This window comes from Macaca thibetana, chromosome 19 (assembly GCF_024542745.1).
Source record: "Macaca thibetana thibetana isolate TM-01 chromosome 19, ASM2454274v1, whole genome shotgun sequence".
NCBI classification, from domain to species: Eukaryota; Metazoa; Chordata; class Mammalia; order Primates; family Cercopithecidae; genus Macaca; species Macaca thibetana.
This window is the reverse complement of record NC_065596.1, coordinates 11,700,687-11,727,250: the sequence shown is the minus strand read 5'-3', so window position 1 is coordinate 11,727,250 and position 26,564 is coordinate 11,700,687. Positions and strand designations below refer to the sequence as shown.

At 51.8% G+C, this 26,564-nt stretch overlaps 2 protein-coding genes across 2 annotated transcripts in view; both read left to right on the top strand.

Moving 5' to 3' along the window:
* The window catches only part of RNASEH2A (ribonuclease H2 subunit A), a 239,428-nt gene extending 226,451 nt beyond the window's left edge, over positions 1-12,977 (top strand). Inside the window, exons 2-9 of the mRNA XM_050770695.1 lie at positions 4,930-5,131; positions 5,339-5,410; positions 5,536-5,662; positions 5,769-5,856; positions 8,482-8,619; positions 8,728-8,815; positions 12,415-12,538; positions 12,660-12,977. Of these exons, the coding sequence (XP_050626652.1) occupies positions 5,005-5,131; positions 5,339-5,410; positions 5,536-5,662; positions 5,769-5,856; positions 8,482-8,619; positions 8,728-8,815; positions 12,415-12,538; positions 12,660-12,798 (903 nt within the window). The 5' untranslated portion in view covers positions 4,930-5,004 and the 3' untranslated portion in view covers positions 12,799-12,977. The remainder of the gene's footprint in view (positions 1-4,929; positions 5,132-5,338; positions 5,411-5,535; positions 5,663-5,768; positions 5,857-8,481; positions 8,620-8,727; positions 8,816-12,414; positions 12,539-12,659) is intronic.
* Positions 15-4,727, top strand: THSD8 (thrombospondin type 1 domain containing 8). Its single transcript, XM_050770926.1, has 3 exons — positions 15-261; positions 2,454-2,659; positions 4,716-4,727. The coding sequence occupies exons 1-2, from the start codon at positions 114-116 to the stop codon at positions 2,651-2,653; spliced, it is 348 nt and encodes a 115-aa protein (XP_050626883.1). The 5' UTR covers positions 15-113; the 3' UTR covers positions 2,654-2,659; positions 4,716-4,727.
* Positions 12,978-26,564: the final 13,587 nt, after the last annotated feature.

Here is a 26,564-nt window from a genome sequence, read left to right as displayed (position 1 = left end):
GACGTGTTGCCTTCGGCCGGGACCACTGCACCGGCTCGCGGGGGTAATGCGGCCGCCGCAGACTCCGCGCACAACTCTGCCTGCGAGCGCGCTGGGTGCCGTTGGAGTCGGGCATGGCCCGGACCCCGGCGGCGCTGCTGCTGGCGCCTCTGCTACTCCTGCCGCTGGCGACCCCTGCCCAGGTCTACCAGGACTATCAGTACTTCGGCCAGCAGGGCGAAGGTGACACCTGGGAGCAGCTGAGGCTGCAGCATCTAAAGGGTAACCTCAGGCGGCGGGGGTGACGATGTCCATAGGCTCCCCGTTGCCCTACTTCTCCTGCTGGCTGCAAAGGGACCTTCCTCCGCGGGCTGCAAATCTCCACCCAGCTCTGCACTGGAGGCGTCCCCTTGGGCTGGTTACTGTTCTCTGAGGCTCGGTTTACTCTTGGATACGTTGAAATAGATACTGCTTTAAAGCAGCTCCCAGGGGAAGAGGGTGTGGGTAGGACATTGAAGCTGTCACTCGGGGATAGGTGCCAGGAAGGGCAGAAGCAGAGCAAGAAGGGGGCGGGCAAGCTTGGGAAGTCAGAGAGGGTCCGGTTGCAGAAGACCCGTGACCAGTGCAGCGAGAACGACAAGCGAAAACCCCAAATGGAAAGATTTGGGGAAAGAATGTCCAAGAAAGAGGGAATAGCAAGTGCCAAGGTGAAAAGGCCTAAAGGAGAAATGGGAAGAGGTCGGTGAGATGTGGCAGAGTGGGTGTGGGAGGGTAGCAGGTGTCAGATCTTGGTGAGCCGCGAGTTGGGATAAGATCGGACTTGGAGGCCTGGCGCGATGGCTCAAGCCTGTAATCCCAGCACTTTGGGAGGCCGAGACGGGCGGATCACGAGGTCAGGAGATCGAGACCATCCTGGCTAACATGGTGAAACCCCGTCTCTACTGAAAAACACAAAAAAACTAGCCGGGCGAGGTGGCGGGCGCCTGTAGTCCCAGCTACTCGGGAGGCTGAGGCGGGAGAATGGCGTAAACCCAGGAGGCGGAGCTTGCAGTGAGCTGAGATCTGGCCACTGCACTCCAGCCTGGGCGACAGAGCGAGACTCCGTCTCAAAAAAAAAAAAAAAAAAGAAAAAAAAAAAGATCGGAGTTGGGATAAGATCTGTCTCATAGGGGAAAGGGGCAGATTCAGTAAAGAGCCGTTTGAAGTGATCATAGTGGCCGGCGAGGTAGCTCACACCTGTAACCCAAGCACTTTGGGAGGCTGAGGTGGGAGGATCCCTTGGTCTCAGAGACCAGTCTAGCCTGGCCCACATAGCAAGACTCCATCTCTACAAAAAAGATTTTAAAATTAGCCTGACCTGATGGCCTAGCACTTTGGGAGGCCGAGGCGGAAGGACTGCTTGAGCCCAGGAGTTCAAGACCAGCCTAGGCAACATGGAGAGACCCCCTTCTCTACAAAAATAAATAAATAAATAAAAACAAAAAATAAATTAGCCTGCCATGGTGGCATGAGCCTGTCCCAGCTACTCAAGAGGCTGATACAGGAGGACCATTTGTGCCAAGGAATTTGAGGCTGCAGTGAGCCATGATTACGCCCTTACATTCCAACCTGGGTAACAGAGCGAGATCCTGTCTCAAAAAATAAAAATAAAAATAAAAAATAAAAAATAAACCTGATCATAAAAATTTGGTTTGTATATGCTAGCGCAGCACCAGGAGATTTACTTACCTTCATTCTGTCAATTATGCCATTTATCACTTGATAGCCCTGCTGGTCAGTTGGCATTGTGCCTGCTTCAGGGCCATGGTCACACCCCTGAAGACAGAAGTCAGCATCAGATGGCGGGCACCAAGGATGTTATAGGACACTCACAACTGTGCAGGCTGGCACAGCCTGAAAGTGTCAGGTTGTAGTTCCTCTGAGCCACTTACCCTGTGTATGAGGTTGGAAGGTTGGCTTGCTGTCTCTTGGTTTTCCCACCTGAGACTCATGGAAAGATTAAATGAGGCCAGACATGGTGGCCGGCTCACACCTGTAATCCCAGCACTTTGGGAGGCTGAGATGGGAGTATCACTTGAGCCCAGGAGTTCCAGACCAGCCTGGGCAACATGGTGAAGCACCGTCTCTGCAAAAAATTAGCCAGGCATGGTGGCATGTGCCTGTAGTCCTAGCTACTTGGGAGGCTAAGGTAGGAGGATTGCTTGAGCCCAGGAAGTTGAGGCTGCAGTGAGCTGTGACTGTGCCACTGCACTCCAGCCTGGGCGACAGAGCGAGACCCTGTCTCCAAAAAAAAAAAAAAAAAAAAAAAAAATTAAATGAGATAGTCTACGGGGGAGTGTCTGGCATAGAGGCAGAGTCTAGCGAATATGCGCTTCTCTTATTTGTTAGTATCTTTATCTTTCTTCCTCTCTGGGGGAGGAGATTGGGAGTAGGCCGCCTCCACGTAGGTCTTCACCTCTGCCCTCCTTCTCTAGAAGTCGAGGACTCAATTCTTGGCCCGTGGGGAAAGTGGCGGTGTCTCTGCGACCTGGGCAAGCAGGAGCGCAGCCGCGAGGTAGTCGGCACAGCGCCAGGCCCAGTTTTCATGGACCCGGAGAACCTGATCCAGTTAGGACCCTGCCGGCAACGGGATTGTCCATCCTGCAAGCCCTTCGACTGCGACTGGAGGCTCTGAGCCCGAGTGAGAGAGGGGCCCAGAGGACGCCGGGCCGGGGCAAGCCGCGGGGCCAGGGTGGGCGCGGAGGGAGGACGTGCGGTGCGTGGCGGGTATGAAGTGAATTTGGGGAAGGGAGAACTGGGGCTCCAAGTCTTGAGTGACTTGAGGCTGATATGGTTAGGCGGAAGCTGAGTCAGGAGCCGAGAGCCCCGCTGATATCTAGGGAGAAAGGCAGAAATATGGAGGGGGCGCTGGGCGCTAGGACTCACCCCTGTAATTCCAGCATTTTGGGAGGCCAAGACAGGCGCATCTCTTGAGTCCAGGAGTTCAAGACCAGTCTGGGCAATATAGTTGAGATCATCTCTCCATAAAAATTTTTAAAATTAGACGAGCGTGGCGGCACATGCCTGTGGTCCCAGCTACTCGGTAGGATGGGGAGGGAGGATCGCTTGAGCCTGGGAGGCAAAGGTTACAGTGAGCCGAGATCGCTACACTGCTATCCAGCCTGGGAAACAGAGTAACACACTGTCTTTAAAAAAAAAAAAAGGCCGGGCGCGGTGGCTCAAGCCTGTAATCCCAGCACTTTGGGAGGCCGAGACGGGTGGATCACAAGGTCAGGAGATCGAGACCATCCTGGCTAACCCGGTGAAACCCCGTCTCTACTAAAAAATACAAAAAACTAGCCAGGCGAGGTGGCGGGCGCCTGTAGTCCCAGCTACTCGGGAGGCTGAGGCAGGAGAATGGCGTGAACCCGGGAGGCGGAGCTTGCAGTGAGCTGAGATCCGGCCACTGCACTCCAGCCTGGGTGACAGAGCGAGACCCCGTCTCAAAAAAAAAAAAAAAAAAAAAAAAAAAAAAAGGAGGGGGAGGCGCAGAGGAATAAAAGGAGATAAAAAGACAATGAACTAGGACCCTGAGGAAGGGGCATGAGCCTGGTAAGGGGCGGGAACCCACAGGCAGAGGACATAAGCCCCAGTGAGTCCAGGGAATAGAAGAAGTGTGGAGGCCAGGCACTGTGGCTCAGGCTTGTAATCCCAACACTTTGGGAGGCGGAGGCGGCCAGATCACTTGAGCCCAGGAGTTTGAAGCCAGTCTGGGCAACATAGTGAGACCCCGTCTCTACAAAAAATACCAAAAATAGTTGGGCATGGTGGTGTGGTGTGCACCTGTAGTCCAGCTGCTTGGGAGACGGAGGTGGGAGGGTCGCGTCAGCCCAGGAGGTGGAGGTTGCAGTGAGCCAATATCGCACCACTGCACTCCAGCCTGGGCAACAGAGAGAGACCCTGTCTAAAAAAAAAGGGGGGGGTGTCGGGGTGGGGGTGGGGACGTTCATTCTAAGTTAGGAGGAATGAGCTTCTATATAGTGGGCACAGACCCTGAGCAGGAGTCCACTGAGGTCTGTGATCTCCAATGGGGGTGGGGAAGGCTTGGCCTGAATGAGAGAGAGGGTAGGAAGCACAGATCCTGCAGGGAGTGGGGGTGGGCTGAAGGCAGCAACCAAGAGAGGGAGTTTGGGGACTCCAAATCCAAAAGCCTGAGTTTAGTGGAAGCGGGGCTACCTGGTTCAGGGGACTTAGAATGTGTACAGAAGAAGGGACTGCAGGCCGGGCGCGGTGGCTCAAGCCTGTAATCCCAGCACTTTGGGAGGCCGAGGCGGGTGGATCACGAGGTCAGGAGATCGAGACTATCCTGGCTAACATGGTGAAACCCCGTCTCTACTAAAAATACAAAAAACTAGCCGGGCGTGGTGGCGGGCGCCTGTAGTCTCAGCTACTTGGGAGGCTGAGGCGGGAGAATGGCGTGAACCCGGGAGGCGGAGCTTGCAGTGAGCCGAGATCACGCCACTGCACTCCAGCCTGGGAGACACAGCCAGACTCCGTCTCAAAAAAAAAAAAAAAAAAGAAGAAGGGACTGCGAGTACAGGGCCTGAATCCAGGTGGAAGTCGGGGACGCAGTGATGCGGGGACCCGTGTCCTGGGACAGGGGTGATATTTGACCCTTAGTTCCCCATTAGGCTGGGTCTTCGAAGCTGCGTCTCAGTTTCCCTTTTATTTCCCCTTTTTCCCACCGGCCAACGCAGGCGGGGCCCCAGAGACCGTGAAGCAGAGCTTGCAAAGTGACCCGGTCCACCGAATTCCCCACGCTGAGTGTTCGGCCACAGTCCTTTGGGACTACAATTCCCAGAAGGGCGCACGGCAGCGGCGTCGGCGTCGGCTGCGTAAGCGTCCACGGCCGTGGGAGCGACAGGGGCGTGTTCTGCCCGCGGATTGGCCGGAAACAGGCGCCACTGCAAGGCCCGCGGAAAACGCGCGCCGAGACCCGCTCCCGCGGTGTTAGTTCTTGCAGCTGGTGGCGGCGGCCGAGGCGGCATGGATCTCAGCGAGCTGGAGAGAGACAACACGGGCCGCTGTCGCCTGAGTTCGCCTGTGCCCGCGGCGTGCCGCAAGGAGCCTTGCGTCCTCGGCGTCGATGAGGCGGGCAGGGGCCCCGTCCTGGGTGCGCACCTAGGGCCAGGGAGGGGAGGGGCGTGGTACGGGGGATGAGGGAAACGGGAGTCGGGATTGCACCGCACCAGGGGAGGGGATGTGGTCGTGGTGATGGCACCCAAAGAAGCAGTGATGGTAGAACAGGGATGGATGGCAACTTTCACGGGCTCAGTGATTGGACCCCGGCTGCGAGAAAACTGACACCCCTTCTCCCCAGGCCCCATGGTCTACGCCATCTGTTATTGTCCCCTGTCCCACCTGGCAGATCTGGAGGCCCTGAAAGTGGCAGGTGAGCCCGAGGTGTGCGTCTGGGGAAGGGATTCCCGAGTATGTGCAGGGGCAGGTGAGAACTGAAAGGGGAGGACAGGAACTGGGAGAAGCAGCTGTTCACTTCTCTTCCAAACCTCCTTCCAGACTCAAAGACCCTATTGGAGAGCGAGCGGGAAAGGCTCTTTGCGAAAATGGAGGAGAACAGGGACTTTGTCGGCTGGGCGCTGGACGTGCTATCTCCAAACCTCATCTCTACCAGCATGCTTGGGCGGTGAGGGGTACCCGGGCGGGGGGGCTGTGGGAGAGGGGCAGCCAGCATGGGCTGACTGGGCTTTCTTCCTAGAATGAGGTTAACTGGGCTCTGTTCCCCACCACAGAGTCAAATACAACCTGAACTCCCTGTCACATGATACAGCCACTGGGCTTATACAGTATGCATTGGACCAGGGCGTGAACGTCACCCAGGTGAGTTAAGTGTTGAGTTGTCCCCATTTGGTCATCGCAGGATAAACTGGCGACAAAACAGGAGTTCTAGACTGCAGTGAGCCATGATCATGCCACAGCACTCCATCTTGGGTGACAAAGACCCCCCCCAACCCAAAAATGAAAATGGAGGCCAGGCCCAGTGGCTCACGCCTATAATCGCAGCACTTTGGGAGGCCGCAGCGGGTAGATCACCAGAGGTCAAGAGTTCGAGACCAGCCTGACCAACATGGTGAAACCCCGTCTCTACTAAAAATACAAAAATTAGCTGGACGTGGTGGTGGGCACCTGTAATCCTAGCTACTCAGGAGGCTGAAGCAGGAGAATCGCTTGAACCCAGGAGGCAGAAGTTGCAGTGAGCCAAGATTGTGCCATTGCCCTCCAACCTGGGCAACAGAGTGAGACTCTGTCTCAAAAAATAATAATAAATAAAAATAAACTAAAAATAGGAGGCTAGGCACGGTGGCTCAAGGCTGTAATCCCAGTGCTTTGGGAGGCTGAGGCAGGCAAATCACCTAAGGTCAGGAGTTGAAGACCATCCTGGCCGACATGATGAAACCCTGTCTCTACCGAAGTCGCTTGAACCCGGGAGGCGGAGGTTGTAGTGAGCTGAGATCGTGCCATTGCACTCCAGCCTGGGGGACACAGCAAAAAATAAAAATAAAAGACGTAAATGTGGGCAAAAACGTGCAGTGGGCAGATTCAGCATCAGATACGTCTGGAGTGCCTCAGGCATATTCCTTGCTACTGTTGATTTCGTGCTCCTGTTTCTGCCCTAAATGTGTGCCACACTGAGGACCACAGTGTAGCCCCTAGTCCCATCTCCATCTAATCTCTCCCTCATCCTAAAGGCTCAGTCTGCAGAACAAATCCCACATGTGTCTCCCTGCTACCTCTGTCCTAGCCCAGGACACCTCCCACACCCTGGACACCTGCTAAGCATCGTCTCTCATCCCCCACCCTCCTGTCCCCTCCAATCTGTTCCCCATGCAGCAACAGAAGGTAGTCTTTTTGAAATGCACATCTCCTGTGGCTCACACCTGTAATCTCAGCACTTTGGGAGGCCCAGAGGGGCGGATCACGGGGTCAGGAGATGGAGACCATCCTGGCTAACACTGTGAAACCCCGTCTCTACTAAAAATACAAAAAATTAGCTGGGCGTGGTGGCAGGTGCCTGTAGTCCCAGCTATTCGGGAGGCTGAGGCAGGAGAATGGCGTGAACCTGGGAGGTGGAGTTTGCAGTGAGCCGAGATTGCGCCACTGCACTCCAGCCTAGGCAACAGAGCGAGACTCCGTCTCAAAAAAAAAAAAAAAAATGCACATCTCAACATTTAGTTTTCCGATCACAGTGGAAATTAAATCAGAAAAATTTACAGTCGAGTGGGGGAGAATTACATTAAATTACCAGAGAAAAACATAAATCAGCATTGCCTCGAATGCTCTCAGTGAAAGAACGGACCATTTTGAGAGAATAACAAGGCAAAATAACCTCGACGTAGGAATTGTATGCTGGGTGTGGTGGCTTATGCCTGTAATCCCAGCACTTTGGGAAGCTGAGATGAGCAAATTGGTTGAGGCCAGGAGTTCCAGACTAGCCTGGGCAACATCGCAAGACCCCATCTCTACAAGATGAAGAAAGAAAGGAATTATAGCAAGGTAGGCCTTGCTGAGGAGGGACCTGAGGATCAGGTCCAAATGCAGAGCTGGCGATGCAGTAACTGGCATAGACAGACAAGGGACCTGCCCGTGGGGGTTCAGGGCCTAGCCTGGGCAGAAAAATGTTTAGCTGGTAAACAAAAAATAAAGGTGGTTTCTGAAAACAGTACTGCTGTGGAGATACCACTTTCCCCCAGCAGCTCTTGACCCCTCTCTTCGGTGCTGTAGCCATAGACCCTCGTGCAAGGGCCCAGCATCATGGACCTGGTCCCAGCTCAGGGCCTTTGTACTGGCTGTTCTCACACCTAGAGCCCTCTTCCCCAGATCTCTGCACGGTTTAGTTCCTCACCTCCTTCAAGCCTTTATTCACCACTACACCTAGCTAATTTTTTATTTTTTTAGAAACATGGTCTCCATATGTTGTCCAGGTTGGTCTCGAACACCTGCCCTCAAGTGATCCTCCCGCTTTGGCTTCCTAAAGTTGGGATTACAGGCGTGTGCCAACGCACTCTACCACTTTTTTTTCTAGTGTTTTCTGCCACCTCAGTTCCTAGAACAGTATCTGGCATGCAGTAGGTGCTAAATAAGTGTAGAGCAGATGCAGCATGATCAGAGGAAGCCTCTTCAGGAGGTGATTTTTTTTTCTTTGTTTTATTTTATTGTATTTATTTTATGTTTTTGTAAAGATGGGGTCTCACTGTGTTGCCAAGCCTGGTCTCAAACTCCCAGGGCGATCCTCCCGCCTCAACCTCCCAAAGTGCTGGGATCACAGGCGTGAACAACGTTGCCTGGCCTGGGAGGAGATGTTTGAGTTGAAATCCCTGATTGATTCAGCCTGGGGACGGGCTGTGAGAAGAGGATTCTGGGTAGCAGGAAGAACGTGCCAGGGCTGTGAGGCTAGAGCATTGGTACATTGTTTGTTCAATTAATATGTGTTTGTTGCCGTGGCAGGTGTTTGTGGACACTGTAGGGATGCCAGAGACATACCAGGCGCGGCTGCAGCAAAGTTTTCCCGGGATTGAGGTGACGGTCAAGGCCAAAGCAGATGCCCTCTACCCAGTGGTTAGTGCTGCCAGCATCTGTGCCAAGGTCAGTACCCTACTAGCCATCGCCGGCTTCCAGCATCCCACTATATAAGGGCCAGACATGGCCACCACGGGGGAGGAGGGAGATTCCAGGTGGCTGTCTTGCCCACAGGTGGCTCGGGACCAGGCCGTGAAGAAATGGAAGTTCGTGGAGAAACTGCAGGACTCGGATACTGATTATGGCTCAGGCTACCCCAATGGTGAGCAGACAGTGACCATGGTACTAATGTTGAAATGGCCAGAGCTGAGCACACTTCTGAGGTTTTCTTTTCTTCCTTTCTGTCGTTTATCATTTTATTTTGCTTATTTTTTGTTTCTATTTTTTATTTTTATTTATTTATTTATTTATTTTATTTTTTTTTTTTTTTTGAGACGGAGTCTTGCTCTGTCGCCCAGGCTGGAGTGCAGTGGCGCGATCTCGGCTCACTGCAAGCTCCACCTCCTGGGTTTACGCCATTCTCTTGCCTTAGCCTCCCAAGTAGCTGGGACTACAGGCGCCCGCCACCTCACCCGGCTAGTTTTTTGTGTTTTTAGTAGAGACGGGGTTTCACCGTGTTAGCCAGGATGGTCTCGATCTCCTGACCTTGTGATCCGCCCGCCTCGGCCTCCCAAAGTGCTGGGATTACAGGCTTGAGCCACCGCGCCCGGCCATATTTTTATTTATTTTTTGAGACAGAGTTTTGCTCTTGCTGCCCAGGCTGCAGTGCAATGGTGCGATCTCACCGCAACCTCCACCTCCTGGCTTCAAATGATTCTCCTGCGTCAGCCTCGCGAGTAGCTGGGATTACAGGCACGCGCCACCACGCCCGGCTAATTTTGTATTTTTAGTAGAGACGAGGTTTCTCCAGGTTGGTCAGGCTGGTCTTGAACTCCCGACCTCAGGTGATCTGCCCGACTCAGCCTCCCAAAGTGCTGGGATTACAGGCGTGAGCCACCGCGCCCAGCCTATTTTTGTTTTTATAAAAATGGGGTCTTGGCCGGGCGCGGTGGCTCACGCCTGTAATCCCAGCACTTTGGGAGGCCGAGGCGGGCGGATCACGAGGTCAGGAGATCGAGACCATCCTGGCTAACACGGTGAAGCCCCGTCTCTACTAAAAAAAAAATGCAAAAAATTAGCCGGGCGAGGCGGCGGGCGCCTGTAGTCCCAGCTACTCAGGAGGCTGAGGCAGGAGAATGGCGTGAACCCGGGAGGCGGAGCTTGCAGTGAGCCGAGATCGCGCCATTGCACTCCAGCCTGGGCGACTAAGCGAGACTCTGTCTCAAAAAAAAAAAAAAAATGGGGTCTTGTCATGTTGCCCAGGCTGGTATCAAACTCCTGGAGTCAGGCAGTCCTCCCACCTTGGTCTGTCAAAGTGCTGGGATTACAGCCATAAGCCACCACCCCTGGCCCTTTTTTCCTTATTTTTTTAAAGAGATGGGATCTCCCTATGTTGCCCAGCCTGGTCTTGAACTCCTGGGCTTAAGTGATCCTCCTGCCTTGGATTTCCAAACAGCTAGGATTACAGGTGTGAACTACTATGCCTGGCTGGAGGTTTTCTAAATTGTTCTGGTCACCCTACTCCACAGCGAAAGAGGCCAAGTGTTAGACAGTGGTGCCATTTGTTCATGGCCACACAGCCAGTGAGTGACGGAGCTGGGTTCCAGGCCATAGGATTGCTGCTGTCTTCCCCGCTTCCCACTTTACTGTCTCTCTGGAGCCCCAGTGATGAACTGAGACCCACGGTGGGCATCTGCCCCTTTGTTAAGGGGAAGGGGACCAGGCGTGGTGGCTCATGCCTGTAACCACAGCACTTTGGGAAACTGAGGTAGGAGAACCGCTTGAATCCTTGAGTTCAAGACCAACCTGGGCAACATAGCGAGATACCCATCTCTATAAAAAATTTAAAAAATTAGCCAGTTATAGTGGGGCCCACCTGCAGTCCCAGCTACGAAGGCTAAGGTGGGTGGGTTGCTTGAGCCCAGGAGATTGAGGCTGCAGTGAGCTATGATTATGTCACTGCACTCCAGCCTGGGTGACAAGGTGAGAGCTTATGTCAAAAAAAAATAATGTTAGCCGGGTGTGGTGGCTCACACCTGTAATCCCAGCACTTTGGGAGGCTGAGGCGGGTGGATCCCTTGAGTTCAGGAGTTCGAGACCAGCCTGACCAACATGGTGAAACCCCATCTCTACTAAAAATACAAAATTAGCTGGACATAGTGGCACACGCCCGTAATCCCAGCGACTCGGGAGGCTGAGGCAGGAGAATTGCTTGAACCTGGGAGATGGAGGTTGCAGTGAGCTGAGATCACACGATTGCACTTCAGCCTGGGAAACGAGCGAAACTCCGTCTCAAAATAATAACAATAATAATGTTTAATGACAGGCTGGGTGAGGTGGCTCATGCCTGTAATCCTAGCATTTTAAGAGACAGAGGCAGGTAGATCATATGAACTCAGGAATTCAAGACCAGCCTGGGCAATATGGCAAAACCCCATCTCTACAAAAGATACAAAAATTAGCCAGGTGTGGTGGTGCACACCTGTAGTCCCAGCTACTTGGGAGGCTGAGGTGGGCGGATGGCTTGAGCCTGGGAGGCAGAGGTTGCATTGAGCTGCGATCATGCCACTACACTCCAGCCTAGGTAATAGAGCGAGACCCTATCTCAAAAAAAATAAAAAGACTGGGCATGGTGGCTCACACCTGTAATCCCAGCACTTTGGGAGGCTGAAGTGGGTGGATCACCTGAGGTCAGGAGTTTGAGACCAGCCTGACTGTCTGATACTGTGAAACCCCATCTCTACTAAAAATACAAAAATTAGCCAGGTATGGTGGTGGATGGCTGTAGTCCCAGCTACTTGGGAGGCTGAGGCAGGAGAATCACTTGAACCTGGAAGGCGGAGGTTGCAGTGAGTTGAGATCACACCACTGCACTCCAGCCTGGGCGACAGAACAAGACTCCATCTCAAACAATAAATAAATAAAATAGGCCGGGCGCAGTGGCTCAAGCCTGTAATCCCAGCACTTTGCGAGGCCGAGGCGGGCGGATCACGAGGTCAGGAGATCGAGACCATCCTGGCTAACCGGGTGAAACCCCGTCTCTACTAAAAAATACAAAAAACTAGCTGGGCGAGGTGGCGGGCGCCTGTAGTCCCAGCTACTCGGGAGGCTGAGGCAGGAGAATGGCGTGAACCCGGGAGGCGGAGCTTGCAGTGAGCCGAGATCCGGCCACTGCACTCCAGCCCGGGCGACAGAGCGAGACTCCGTCTCAAAAAAATAATAATAAATAAATAAATAAAATAAAAATGTTTAATCACTTGTTCTTGGAGGTCAAGGAGATGTCTCAGAGGCAGTCTCCCTGCACTGCCCTTTGAGCAGTTCTTGGCCAGGTAAAGGTCCTGTGGCAAGAAGGTGCCTCAGACAATAGGAGGTGCCCCAGGTACTCCGGAGGAAGCCTTAGAAGAGTGGCAAGGAGGCCAGGCGCGGTGACTCACCCCTGTAATCCCAGCACTTTGGGAGGCCGAGGTGGTTAGATCACGAGGTCAAGCGATTGAGACCATCCTGGCCAACATGGTGAAACCTCATCACTACTAAAAATACAGAATTTTGCTGGGTACGGTGGCGTGTGCCTGTAATCCCAGCTACTTGGGAGGCTGAGGCGGGAGAATTGCTTGAACCCGGGAGGCGGAAGTTGCAATGAGCTGAGATGGCGCCACTGCACTCCAGCTTGGGGACAGAGTGAGACTCCATCTCAAAGAAAAAAAAAAGAGTGACAAGGAGCTTGAATGTTATGGACTGTCACCATTGCCCACCCTACCCCAGATCCCAAGACAAAAGCGTGGTTGAAGGAGCACGTGGAGCCTGTGTTCGGCTTCCCCCAGTTTGTCCGGTTTAGCTGGCGCACAGCTCAGACCATCCTGGAGAAAGAGGCGGAAGATGTTATATGGTGGGTGTCATGGATGTCCTGGGGGTGCTATCGGGAAGGAAAGAGGGAGGCCAGGGTTCAGCCCTGCCTGAGATGGTTGCTCCCCATGGAAGTGGTCACTGTTATCACCTCTCTCCCACAGGGAGGACTCAACACCCGAGGATCAGGAGGGACTCAGGAAGATCACATCCTACTTCCTCAATGAAGGGTCCCAAGCCCGTCCCCGTACTTCCCACCGATATTTCCTGGAACGTGGCCTGGAGTCAGCAACCAGCCTCTAGCAGCTGCCTCTACTCGCTCTACCTGCCTTCCCAACCCAGACATTAAAGTTTTTTAAGGAGAACCGCACGTAGGGGATGTACTTTTGAGACAGAGGTGAGGTGGGAGTGTGCTCTGCAGCCGGGTCCAGCTATTGCCTTTTGGAACCTTAAACAGAATGGGTGTTGGTTGATTGATTTTATGTGGTTTGATTTTTTTGTGTTTGTAAATTTTATTTATTTATTTTATTTTATTTACTTTTTTTGAGAGACGGGAGTCTCAGTCACCCAGGCTGGAGTAGAATGGGGCAATCTCGGCTCACTGCAACCTCCACCTCCCTGGTTCATGCCATTCTCCTGCCTCAGCCTCCCGAGTAGCTGGGATTACAGGCACATGCCACCACACCCGGCTGATTTTCTTTTCTTTCTTTTTTTTTTTTGAGACAGAGTCTCGCTTTCTCACCAGGCTGGAGTGCAGTGATGCAATCTTGGCTCACTGCAACCTCTGTGTCCCGGGTTCAATCGATTCTCCTCCCTCAGCCTCCCACGTAGCTGTGACCACAGGCACGCGCCACCATGCTCAGCTAATTTTTGTATTTTTAGTAGAGACGGGGTTTCACCATATTGGCCAGGATGGTCTTGATCTCTTGACCTTGCGATCCGCCCGTCTCGGCCTCCCAAAGTGCTAGGATTACAGGTATGAGCCACCGCGCCCAGCCAGTTTTCTTGCATTTTTAGTAGAGACGGGGTTTCACCACGTTGGCCAGACTGGTCTTAAACTGCTGACCTTAGACATTCTGCCCGCCTCAGCCTCCCAAAGTGCTGGGATTATAGGTGTGAGCCACTGCGTCCCACCTAAATTTTGTATTTTTTAGTAGAGACAAGGTTTCACTATATGTTGGTCAGGCTGTTCTCTACCTCCTGACCTCAGGTGATCTGCCCACCTCAGCCTCCCAAAGTGCTGGGATTATAGGCGTGAGCCACTGCACTGACCTTTTTTTAGTTATCTGTTTAATTTAAAACTTTTTGAAAAATTTTCTTTCTTGAGACAGTCTCGGTCTGTCACCCAGGTTGCAGTGCATTGGTGCAATCTTAGCTCACTGCAACCTCCGCCTCCCAGGTTCAAGTGATTCTCCTGCCTCAGCCTCCCTAGTAGCTGGGACTACAGGGGCGTGCCACCATGCCTGGCTCATTTTTTGTATTTTTAGTAGAGACGGGGTTTCACAGTGTTAGCCATGGTGGTCTCAATCTTCTGACCTCGTGATCCGCCTGCTTCGGCCTCCCAAAGTGCTGGGATTACAGGTGTGAGCCACCGCACATGGCCTATTTTTATGTTTTTAAGATTTTTTTGAGAAAGAATGTCACTCTGTCACCCAAGCTGGAGTGCAGTGGTGCAATCTCAGCTCACTGCAACCTTGGCCCCCTGGATTCAAGCAATTCTCCCACCTTAGTCTCCTGAGTAGCTCAGATTCCAGGCACATGCCACGATGCCCAACTAATTTTTGTATTTTTTGTAGAGACGAGGTTTCACCATGTTGCCCAGGCTGGTCTTGTAGTCCTGGGTTCAAGTGATCTGCCTGCCACGGCCCCTCAAGGTGTGAGCCACCATACTTGTCCGATTTATTCTAATATGTAAAATACATGATGTGACTGGGCACAGGGGCTCATACGTGTAATCCTAGTGCTTTGGAAGGCCGAGTCAGGAGGATCTTGACCAGCCTGGACAACATAGGGTAAGAAGAGCGAAACTCTGTTTCAAAAAAAAAAAAAAAAAAATTGGCTGGGCCGCATGGGGGAAGATAAGAAAAAATAAAGGTAACAAACCAAACAAAAATCTTGACGGGCAGGGTGGAGTATGGCTGCAGTCCCAGCTTTTCTGGAGGTTTAGGTAGGCTCCAGCATGGGCGACAGAGCAAGACCATGTCTCAAAAAAAAAAAAAAAGAAAGCATATCAGCGCATTAATGTTTGGAACAAGCTGCATTCTCTCCAGAAGGACCTAGAAGGCCCAGATAAGCCCACCAGTGATTTGAGGCAGGTTGAGATGGAAGCTTTTCAGATGTTCTTTCTTTGGTGCTGTTTTTGTTTTGTTTTGTTTGAGACAGAGTCTCATTCTGTCACCCAGGCTGGAGTGCAGTGGCACAGTCTTAGGTCACTGCAATCCCCACCTCCCATGTTCAAGCGATTCTCCCACCTCAGCCTCCCGAACAGCTCCCGAATACCATGCCCGGCTAATTTTTGTATTTTTAGTAGTGACAGGGTTTCATCATGTTTGCCAGGCTGGTCTGAAACTCCTGACCTCAAGTGACCCACTTGCCTCGGACTCCCGATGTGCTGGGATTATAAGTGTAAGCCACTGCACCCAGTCTGTTTTTGTTTTCTGAGACAGGATTGCTGTCACCCAGGCCAAAGTGTTGTCATGTGATCTTGGCTCATTGAAGCCTGGAATGCCTGGGCACACAGGATCTTCCCACCTCAGCCCTGTAAGTGGAACTACAGGTATGCCACCAGGCGCAGCCAATTAAAAAAAAAAAAATGGGCCGGGCGCGGTGGCTCAAGCCTGTAATCCCAGCACTTTGGGAGGCCGAGACGGGCGGCTCACGAGTTCAGGAGATCGAGACCATCCTGGCTAACACGGTGAAACCCCGTCTCTACTAAAATACAAAAAAAATTAGCCGGGCGAGGTGGCGGGCGCCTGTACTCCCAGCTACTCGGGAGGCTGAGGCGGGAGAATGGCGTGAACCCGGGAGGCGGGGCTTGCAGTGAGCTGAGATCCGGCCACTGCACTCCAGCCTGGGCAACAGAGCCAGACTCCGTCTCAAAAAAAAAAAAAAAAAAAAATGGCGGGGTGTGGTGGCTCACACCTGTAATGCCAGCACTTTCGGAGGCTGAAGTGGGCGGATCACGAGGTCAGGACGTAGAGACCATCCTGGCTAACACGGTCTCTACTAAAAATACAAAAAAATTAGCCCGGCTTGGTGGCGGGCGCCTGTAGTCCCAGCTACTCTGGAGGCTGAGGCAGGAGAATGGCGTGAACCCAGGAGGCGGAGCTTGCATTGAGCCGAGATAGCCCCGCTGCACTCCAACCTGAGTGACCGTGCGAGACTCAGCCTCAAAAAAAAAAAAATAAATAAATAATTGGCAGAGATGGGATCGCCCTGTTGCCCAGACTGGTCTCTCAATTTCCTGGACTCAAGGGATCCTCCCATCTCAGCCTCCTAAAGTGCTTGGGATTACAGGTGTGGCCCACTGTGCCTGCCCTGCTCTCTTTTTTTTTTTTTTTTTTTTTTTGAGACGGAGTCTCGCTGTGTAGCCCAGGCTGGAGTGCAGTGGCGGGATCTCAGCTCACTGCAAGCTCTGCCTCCCGGGTTTTTACGCCATTCTCCTGCCTCAGCCTCCCGAGTAGCCGGGACTACAGGCGCCGGCCACCTCGCCCGGCTAGTTTTTTGTATTTTTTAGTAGAGACGGGGTTTCACCGTGTTAGCCAGGATGGTCTCGAACTCCTGACCTCGTGATCCGCCCGTCTCGGCCTCCCAAAGTGCTGGGATTACAGGCTTGAGCCACCGCGCCCGGCCGCCCTGCTCTCTTTTGAGACAGAGTCTTGCTTCGTTGCCCAGGATGGAGTGCAGTGTTGCAGTCTTGACTTACTGCACCCTCGAACTCCTGAGGTCTAGTGACCCTCCTTCCTCAGCCTTCAAGTAGCTAGCACTGCAGGCATGTATCACTATGCTCACTATGCTCAGCTAAGTTTTTTTCTTTCTTTCTTTTTTTTTTTTTTTTTTTTGAGACGGATTCTCATTCTATAGCCCACGCTGGAGTGCAGTGGCACAATCTCTGCTCACTGGAAGCTCCGCCTCCTGGGTTCAGCCATTCTCCTGCCTCAGCCTCCCAAGTAGCTGGGACTACAGGCGCCCACCACCATGCGCAGCTAACTTTTTTGTATTTTGTTAGTAGAGACAGGGTTTCTTTTTCTTTTGAGACGGAGTCTCGCTCTGTCGCCCAGGCTGGAGTGCAGTGGCGCAATCTCGGCTCACTGCAAGCTCTGCCTCCCGGATTCACGCCATTCCCCTGCCTCAGCCTCCCTAGTAGCTGGGACTACAGGCGCCCGCCACCGCGCCTGGCTAATTTTTTTTTGTATTTTCTTTTTTTTTTTTTTTTTTTTTTTTTTTTTTTGAGGTGGAGTCTCGCTCTGTTGCCCAGGCTGGAGTGCAGTGGTGCGATCTCGGCTCACTGCAAGCTCCGCCTCCCGGGTTCCCGCCATTCTCCTGCCTCAGCCTCCCGAGTAGCTGGGACTACAAGCGCCGCCATCACGCCCAGCTAATTTTTTTGTATTTTTAGTGGAGACGGGGTTTCATTGTGTTAGCCAGGATGGTCTCGATCTCCTGACCTCGTGATCCGCCCGTCTCGGCCTCCCAAAGTGCTGGGATTACAGGCTTGAGCCACCGCGCCCAGCCTTTTTTGTATTTTCAATAGAGACGGGGTTTCACTGGGTTAGCCAGGATGGTCTTGATCTCCTGGCCTTGTGATCCACCTGCCTTGGCCTCCCAAAGTGCTAGGATTACAAGTGTGAGCCACTGCGCCCAGCCAGAGAGGGGGTTTCACGGTGTTAGCCAGGTTAGTCTCCATCTCCTGACCTCGTGATCCTCCCACCTCAGCCTCCCAAAGTGCTGGGATTACAGGCACGAGCCACTGTGCCCGGCAGCTTTTTTATTTTGTAGAGATGAGGTCTCCCTATGTGACAGGAGGCCTAGCACTTTGGGAGGCTAACACTATGTTGTGTTCTTGAGACGGAGTCTCACTCTGTCACCCAGGCTGGAGTGCAGTGGCATGATCTTGGCTCACTGAAACCTCCGCCTCCCAGGCTCTAGCGATTCTCCTGCCTCAGCCTCCCAAGTAGCTGGGATCACAGATGCGTACTTCCATGCCTGGCTAAGTTTTTGGCATTTGGCATTTTAGTAGGGATGAGGTTTCACCATGTTGCCCAGGGTGGTTTTGAACTCCTGAGCTCAGGTGTTCTGCCCACCTCGGCCTCCCAAGCGCTGGGATTACAAGCATGAGCCACACCTGGCCCCCACAGAGTTCTTTTTTTTTTTTTTTTTTTTTTTGAGACGGAGGCTCACTCTGTCACCCAGGTCCCACATACTCGGGAGGCTGAGGCAGGAGAATAGCTTGAACCCGGGAGTTGGAGGTTGCAGTGAGCCAAGATCACGCCACTGCACTCCAACCTGCACGATAGAGACTCAGTAAGAAAAAAAAAAAAAAAAAAAAAAAATTGGGGGGCGCCGGACATGGTGGCTCACGCCTGTAATCCCAGCACTTTGGGAGGCCGAGGCAGGCAGAACACTTGAGGTCAGAAGTTTGAGATCAGCCTGGACACCATGGCGAAACCCTATCTCTACTAAAAATAAATTAGCTGGGAGTGGTGGCAAACGCCTGTAATCCCAGCTACTCGGGAGGCTGAGGCGGAACTGCTTGAACTTGGGAGGCAGGGGTTGCAATGAGCCAAGATCGTGCCATTGCACTCCAACCTGAGCGACAGAGTGAGACTCCATCTCAAAAAAAAAATTTTTTTTTTTATAGAGATGGGGTCTTGCTCTGTTGCACAGTTTGGTCTCAAATCCGTGCCCAAAGGATCCTCCTGCCACAGCCTCCCAAAGTGTCAAATTGTTGAGATTATAGGCATGAGTCACAGTGCCTGGCCAAGTGTCCTAATTTCTTTTTTTTTTTTCTTTTTTGAGATGGAGTCTTGCTCTGTCGCCCAGGCTGGAGTGCAGTGGCCGGATCTCAGCTCACTGCTAGCTCCGCCTCCTGGGTTTACGCCATTCTCCTGCCTTAGCCTCCGGAGTAGCTGGGACTACAGGTGCCCACCACCTCGCCCGGCTAGTTTTTTGTATTTTTTTTTTTTTTTTTTTGAGACGGAGTCTCGCTCTGTCGCCCGGGCTGGAGTGCAGTGGCGCGATCTCGGCTCACTGCAAGCTCCGCCTCCCGGACTTAGGCCATTCTCCTGCCTCAGCCTCCTGAGTAGCTGGGACCACAGGCGCCCACCACCTCGCCTGGCTAGTTTTTTGTATTTTTTAGTAGAGACAGGGTTTCACCGTGTTCGCCAGGATGGTCTCGATCTCCTGACCTCGTGATCCGCCCGTCTCGGCCTCCCAAAGTGCTGGGATTACAGGCTTAAGCCACCGCGCCCGGCCAGTTTTTTGTATTTTTTAGTAGAGACTGGGTTTCATCTTATTAGCCAAGATGGTCTCGATCTCCTGACCTTGTGATCCGCCCGTCTCGGCCTCCCAAAGTGCTGGGATTACAGGCTTGAGCCACTGCGCCCGGCCGTGTCCTAATTTCTTATAGTCATTGGATTAGAGCTCACAAATATGAACTCATTTTACTTTACTCCTTTCAACACACTCTCTCCAAACAGTCACATTTTGATGTCCTGGGGGTTAGGACTTGAACATACGAATTGGGGGAGACTATTCAACCCAAAACAGAGCATTTCTCCACTCCATGCAAATACTGTGTTGGACACAGAAGCCAGCACTGCCCCAGCCAGCCAGAATCCCAGAACTGCCCTTGGACAGTGGAGGCTAGAGTGCCTGGGAATGCATGATGGGGGACCCAGCTCTGATCTGGGGCCCTCAGAGCCTGAGGAACCAACTGGCAGAGGTCTGCGGGGTGAATGCAGTGGAATAAGTGACTGGAGGATGGAGGGGGTTTCAGGCAGTGGGCACGTGTAGAGGCCTAGAAATGGGAGACCTGGCTTCAAGAAGACCCAAGAGGCCAGGCGCCGTGGCTTACGCCTGTAATCCCAGCAGTTTGGGAAGCTGAGGTGGGTGGATCATGAGGTCAAGAGATGGAGACTATCCTGGCCAACATGATGAAACCCCATCTCTTCCAAAAATACAAAAATTAGCTGGGTGTGGTGGCGGGCGCCTGTAGTCACAGCTACTCTGGTGGCTGAGGCAGCAGGATCACTTGAACCTGGGAGGTGAAGGTTTCTGTGAGCTGAGATCGCGCCACTGTGCTCCAGCCTGGTAACAGAGCAAGACTCCGTCTCAAAAAAAAAAAAAAAAAAAAGGCCCAAGAGCAGGGCAGTGAGAGGAGGCATTCGGGAGGAGGTTTGGTCTCCACCCAAGAGACACCATCTATCCAACCCTCATCCTGTTGTTATTATTATTTTGTTATTTGACTTAAAAACTTTATTTTTCTTTTGAGATAGAGACTTGCTCTGTTGCTCAGGCTGTGTTGCAGTGGCACCTCAGCTCACTGCAACCTCCACCTCATGGGTTCAAGTGAGCACATCCGGCTAATTTTGTATTTCTTTTTTTTCTTTTCTATTTTTTTTTTTTTAAATTAATTAATTTATTTATTTTTTGAGACTGAGCCTTGCTCTATCGCCCAGGCTAGAGTGCAATGGCTGGATCTCGGCTCACTGCAACCTTTGCCTCACTGGCTCAAGTGATTCTCCTGCCTCAAACTCCTGAGTAGCTGGGATTATAGGCACCCGCCACCCCACCCAGCTAATTTTTTTTTTTTTTCTTTTTTTTTTTGAGGCAGAATCTTGCTTTGTCTCCCAGGCTGGAGTGTGGTGGCGTGATCTTGGCTCCCTGCAATCTCCGCCTCCCGGGTTCAATAAATTATTCTGCCTCATCCTCCCAAGTATCTGGGACTACAAGCACGTTCCACTACACCTGGCTAACTTTTTGCATTTTTAATAAAGACAGGGTTTCCCCGTGTTAGCCAGGATGGTCTCGATCTCCTGACCTCATGATCCGCCCGCCTTGTCCTCCCAAAGTTCTGGGGTTATAGGCGTGAGCCATTGCACTCCACCTTCTTTGACTTTTTATAGACACCGGGGGTCAGGGGAGGTGGGTCTTGAAGTCCTGAGCTCAAGTGGTCTCCTGCCTTGGCCTCCCCAAATGCTAGGATTATAGGTAAAAGCCACCAGTCACAACGTGTGGCCTGTAAATGTTATTTCTTTTCTTTCTTTTTTTTTTTTTTTCTGGAGATAGAGTCTCGCTCTGTCGCCTAGGCTGGAGTGCAGTGGTGCGATCTCGGCTCACTGCAACCTCTGCCTCCCAGGTTTAAGCAATTCTGCCTCAGCTTCCCGAGTAGCTGGAATTATAGGCATGTGCCACCACTCCCAGCTAAGTTTTATATTTTTAGTAGAGACGAGGTTTCACCTAGTTGGCCAGGCTGGTCTTGAACTCCTGACCTAAGGTTATCCACCCACCTCAGCCTCCCAAAGTGCTGGGATTACAGGCTGCAAATGTTACTTCTAACAACAGTCTGAATTTGTGTGAACTCAGTGCTGGGTCCCCATCCTAGCAGCATGAAGCTCACATGGGAGTTGGAGAGAGTCCAGGGTTCCACACTGACCTGCTCAAGATCCCCAGTATCATGTTTTTGAGGGTTTTGTTAAGAAACAGGGTTGGCTGGATGCAGTGACTCAACGCCTGTAATCCCAGCACTTTGGGAGGCTGAAGCGGGTGGGACACCTGAGGTCAGGAGTTCTAGACCAGCCTGGCCAACATGGTAAAACCCCATCTCTACTAAAAATACAAAAATTAACCAGGCCTGGTGGCAGGCGCCTGTCGTCCCAGCTACTTGAGAGGCTGAGGCAGGAGAATCGCTTGAACCCAGGAAGGCAGAGGTTGCAGTGAGCCGAGATCACACCACTACACTCCAGCCTGGGGGACAAGAGTGAGACTTCGTCTCAAAACAACAGAAAAAAGAGGGTCTTGGCCAGTCACTGTGGCTCCCGCCTGTAATCCCAGCACTTTGGGAGGCCAAGGTAGGCGGATCAGGAGGTCAGGAGTTCAAGACCATCCTGACCAAAATGGAGAAACCCCATACCTGTAATCCCAGCTACTTGGGAGGCTGAGGCAGAGGAATCGCTTGAACCCAGGAGGCAGAGGTTGGGGTGAGCCGAGATCGTGCCATTGCACTCCAGCCTGGGTGAAAAGAGCAAAACTCCGTCTCACACACGCACACGCGCACACACACAAAATAGCTGGGTGTGGTGGTGAGCGCCTGTAGTCCCAGATACTTGGGGAGCTGAGGTGGGAGGATCACTTGAGCCTGAGAGGTTGAGGCTGCAGTGAACCAAGATTGCACCACTGCACTTCAAAGCCTGAACAACAGAGTGAGACCCTGTTCAAAAACAAAACAAAAAAAAACTCAAGGCCGGGCATGGTGGCTCTCGCCTCTTATTCCAGCACTTTGAGAGGCTGAGGCAGGTGGATCACCTGAGGTCAGGAGTTCAAGACCAGCCTGGCCAACATGGCAAAAACCCGTCTCTACTAAAAGTATAAAAATTAGCCAGGTGTGGTGGCAGGTGCCTGTAATCCCAGCTAATCAGGAAGCTGAGGCAGGAGAATCGCTTGAACCTGGGAGGCAGAGGTTGTAGTGAGCCAAGATCATGCCACTGCACTCCAGCCTAAGTGACAACAGTGAGACTCCGTCTAAAAAACCAAAAAACCTATGGCTCTCACATATTTCCTTTTCCAAATGAGGTCCTGAGTATCCGAGACTACAGGCACAAACTATAGCACCTCGCTAATTTTTTTGTTTGTGTGTGTGTGTGTGTGTGTGGTTTTTTTTTTTTTTTTTGGTAGAGATGAGGTCTCACTATGTTGCCCAAGCTGATTTTGAACTCCTGGCTTCAAGCTCTTCTCCTACTTCAGCCTCCCAAAGTCTTGGGATTACAGGTGTGAGCTGTCCTGCCTAATTTTGTCCAGCCTAATTTCTTTTTGTATTTTGGAGATGAGGTCTGGCTGTGGTGCCCATGCTGTTCCCAAACTCCTGGCCTCAAGCAATACCGTCACCTCAGCCTCCCAAGTAGCTGAGACTATAGCCACGAGCTGCCAAACCTTGCATCACACCCTGTCGCTCTCTTTTTTTTTGAGACACCATCTCCCTTTGTTGCCCCGGCTGGAGGGCAGCAGTGCAATGACGGCTTACTGCAACCTCCACCTCCTGGGCTCAAACAATCCTCCCACCTCAGCCTCCCAAGTAGCTGGGTCTACAGGCGTGTGCCACCATGCCTGGCTAATTTTTTAAAATTTTAGTAGAGATGGGGTTTCACCATGTGGCCCAGGGTGGTCTGGAACTCCTGACCTCAAAGAATCCATCTGCCTCAGCCTCCCAAAATGCTAGAATTACAGGTGTGAGCCACCACTCCTGGTACATCACAATCTATCCTCAGATTCAAGTGCCTCTGCCTGGCATCCAGTGTCTTCCAGGACCAGACCCCATCTCCCATGGTCTATCCCAGGCTTCCTGGTCAGCTCAGAGTTCCCAGAACATGAAATCTCCAGGCCTTTCACTTGGAATGTCCTCCACAGCTTGATTATCTGACTGGCGATCCTTTAAAGACTTGCTTTACTTGGGCCGGGCCCGGTGGCTCATGCCTGTAATTCCAGCACTTTGGGAGGCCGAGGTGGGCGGATCATGAGGTCAGGAGATCGAGACCATCCTGGCTAACACGGTGAAGCCCCGTCTCTACTAAAAATACAAAAAATTAGCCGGGCATGGTGGCGGACGCCTGTAATCCCAGCTACCCGGGAGGCTGAGCTTGCAAGTGAGCTGAGATCGTGCCACTGCACTCCAGCCTGGGTGACAGAGTGAGACTCTGTCTCAAAAAAAAAAAAAAAGACTTGCTTTACTTTTCTTCCTTCAATGCTTGTTCCTCTTCCTTGTCACAATAACACAGTCTATAACATCAATAACCCAGTATGTAACATCATCCACAAGAAACAATCATAATAGACGGTGTCTACATTCATTGAGTGATAATTACGTGCCACACTTTCTAAGCATTTTATTTGACATCCCTCCCATTGGAGGTGGAGTCTATGATGCCTCTCCTTGAATATGAGCTGGCTTCAGTGACTCCCTGTAGTGAATAGAAAGAGATGTCACACTGTGTTAATTCCAAAGTTAAGTCATCAAAACTGAACTCCCACTTGGCTTGCTCTCTTGGGACATTTCCCTTAGATCGTAGCTGCCATGTTGAGAGGAAGCCCAAGCCACAGAGGGGCCATGTGCAGATATTCTGGCAAATAGCCCCAGCAGAAGTTGAAGACAACGGCCAACGCCAACTAGCAGATATGTGAGCGAGGAAGACTTCAACGTGATTCCAGCCCCAGCCACTGTCTGCAAGTACATGACAGATCTTCAGGAAGAACTGCCAGGCTGGACTGAGTCAAACCCCAGAACCATGAAAGATAGTGACTTTTTTTTTTTTTTTTGAGATGGAGTCTCGCTCTGTCACCCAGGAGGCTGGAGTGTTATGGCGTGATCTTGGCTCACCGCAACCTCTGCTTCCTGGGTTCAAGCGATTCTCCTGCCTCAGCCTCCTGAGTAGCTGGGATTACAGGCATGCACCACCACCACACCCGGCTAATTTTCTGTATTTTTAGTATAGGTGGTGTTTCGCCATGTTGATGAGGCTGGTCTTGAACTCCTGACCTCGTGATTCATCTGCCTCGGCCTCCAAAAGTGCTGGGGTTTTTTTTGTTTTGTTTTTGAGACGGAGTCTGGCTCTGTTACCCAGGGTGGGGTGCAGTGGCATGATCTCGGCTCACTGCAACCTCTGCTTCCTGGGTTCAAGTGATTCTCCATCCTCAGCCTCCTTAGTAGCTGGGACTACAGGTGCCCGCCACCATGCTCGGCTAAGTTTTTGTATTTTTAGTAGAGATGGGCTTTCACCATGTTAGCCAGGATGGTCTTGATCTCCTGGCCTTGTGATCCGCCCGCCTTGGCCTCCCAAAGTGCTGGACTTACAGGCATGAGCCACCGTGCCCAGGCTAGTGACTTTTTTATCATCACTATATTGGAGTTGCTTGGTATGCAGTGTTAGATAAGCAGAAAAACTTGCACTAACTCACTGAATTCTTTCTCAATTCTGTAAAAGGAACTCATTTCCATTTTATTTTATTTATTTTATTTTAATTTTTCTTTTTGAGACAAGGTCTCACTCTCTCACCCAGGCTGTAGTGCAGTGGTACTATCTCAGGTCACCACAACCTCCATCTCCTGGGTTCAAGTGATTATCCCACCTCGGCCTCCCAAGAAACTGGGATTACAGGCATGTGCCACCACGCCTGGCTAATTTTTGTATCTTTGGTAGAGATGGATTTTCGCTATGTTGGCCGGGCTGGTCTTGAACTCCTGGACTCAAGTGAATGCACTGCCTGCCTCAGCCTCCCAAAGTGCTGGGATTACAGGCATGAGACACCATGCCCAGCCCACATTCCCATTTTAAAGATGAAGAAATTGAGGCTCAAGCTGGGCAATGTGTGAAACGGAAGTTACAGCGTAAGTAAGTGGTAGAGCTGGGTTGTGAACACAGGTGGACACTACACAGGGTCATTGTCACCAAACTCTGTAGTCTGTATATGTATAATATGGGGTCTTGGACAGGCATGGTGACTCATGTCTGTAATCCCAGCACTTTGGGAGGCCGAGGTGGGTGGATCACCAAAGTCAGGAATTTGAGACCAGCCTGGCCAACATGACGAAACCCCATCTGTACTAAAAATACAAAAATTAGCCATATGTGGTGGTGTGTGCCTGCAATCCCAGCTACTCTGGAGGCTGAGGTACGAGAATCACTTGAACCCAGGAGGCTGAGGTTGCAGTTTGCCAAGATTGCACCACTACACTTTAGCTTGGGAGACAAAGCTAGACTCTGTCCCAAAAAAAGAAAAAGGGCGTGGCATGGTGGCTCATGCATGTAGTCTTAGCACTTTGGGAGGCCGAGGTGGGTTGATCACCTGAAGTCAAGAATTTGAGACCATCCTGACCAACATGGTGAAATCCCATCTCTACTAAAAATACAAAAAATTAGCCGGGCTTGGTGGCAGGCACCTGTAATCCCAGCTACTAGGGAGGCTGAGGCAGGAGAATTACTGGAACCTGGGAGGTGGAGGTTGCAGTGAGCTGAGATCCTGCCATTGCACTCCAGCCTGGGCAACAAGAGCGAAACTCTGTCTCAAAAAAAAAAAAAAAAAAAAAAAAAACTGGGGTCTGGCTTTTGCCCAGGCTGCAGTACAGTGGCAGGATTATAGCTTACTGCAGCCTCGAATTCCTGGGGTCAAGTGATCTTCTTACCTCAGCCTCCCAAGTAGTTTGGAGTTCAGCACATACTACCATGGCCAGTTTGGTATTCTGTGTCTGCATGTCTTATTATTTTTTATTTGAGACAGGCTCTCACTGTGTCACCCAGGCTGGAGTACAGTGGTGTGATCATGGCTCACTGCAGCCCTGAACTGAGCTCAAGTGATCTTCCTGCCTCAGTCTGCTGAGCAGGTAGGAATACAGGCATGCACCACTACACTGGGCCAATTTAAAATTTTCTTTTTGTTTTTTTTTGGTAGAGACAGGTTCTCACTGTTTTGCCAAGCCTGGCCTTGAACTCCTGGGCTCAAGCAATGCAACCACCTTGGCCTGTGAAATTGCTGGGATTACAGGCACGAGCCTCTGCACCCGGCCTTGAAGTGTGTCTTGAGGCCTATACAAGTTAGGCAGCTTTTTGGGAGCCCTGGTGGCACACAGTGGGAAGGAACCCCTCCTGCCCTTGTCAGCCCCTGTTCTGACCCCCTCTCCATTTCCAACACCTGGGTGTTCCGAGTTATGTTGACTGCTCTAGGTCACAGGCCATCCATCATTTACACTGTAGTATGAATCAGTCACTGCTTCTAGGATCTGAGGATTAGACGTGAGACATCTGTTACTTTCTGGCAATTCTCCTTCCCACCTGTTTCCCCAAGAAGCAGCCACACACATCACG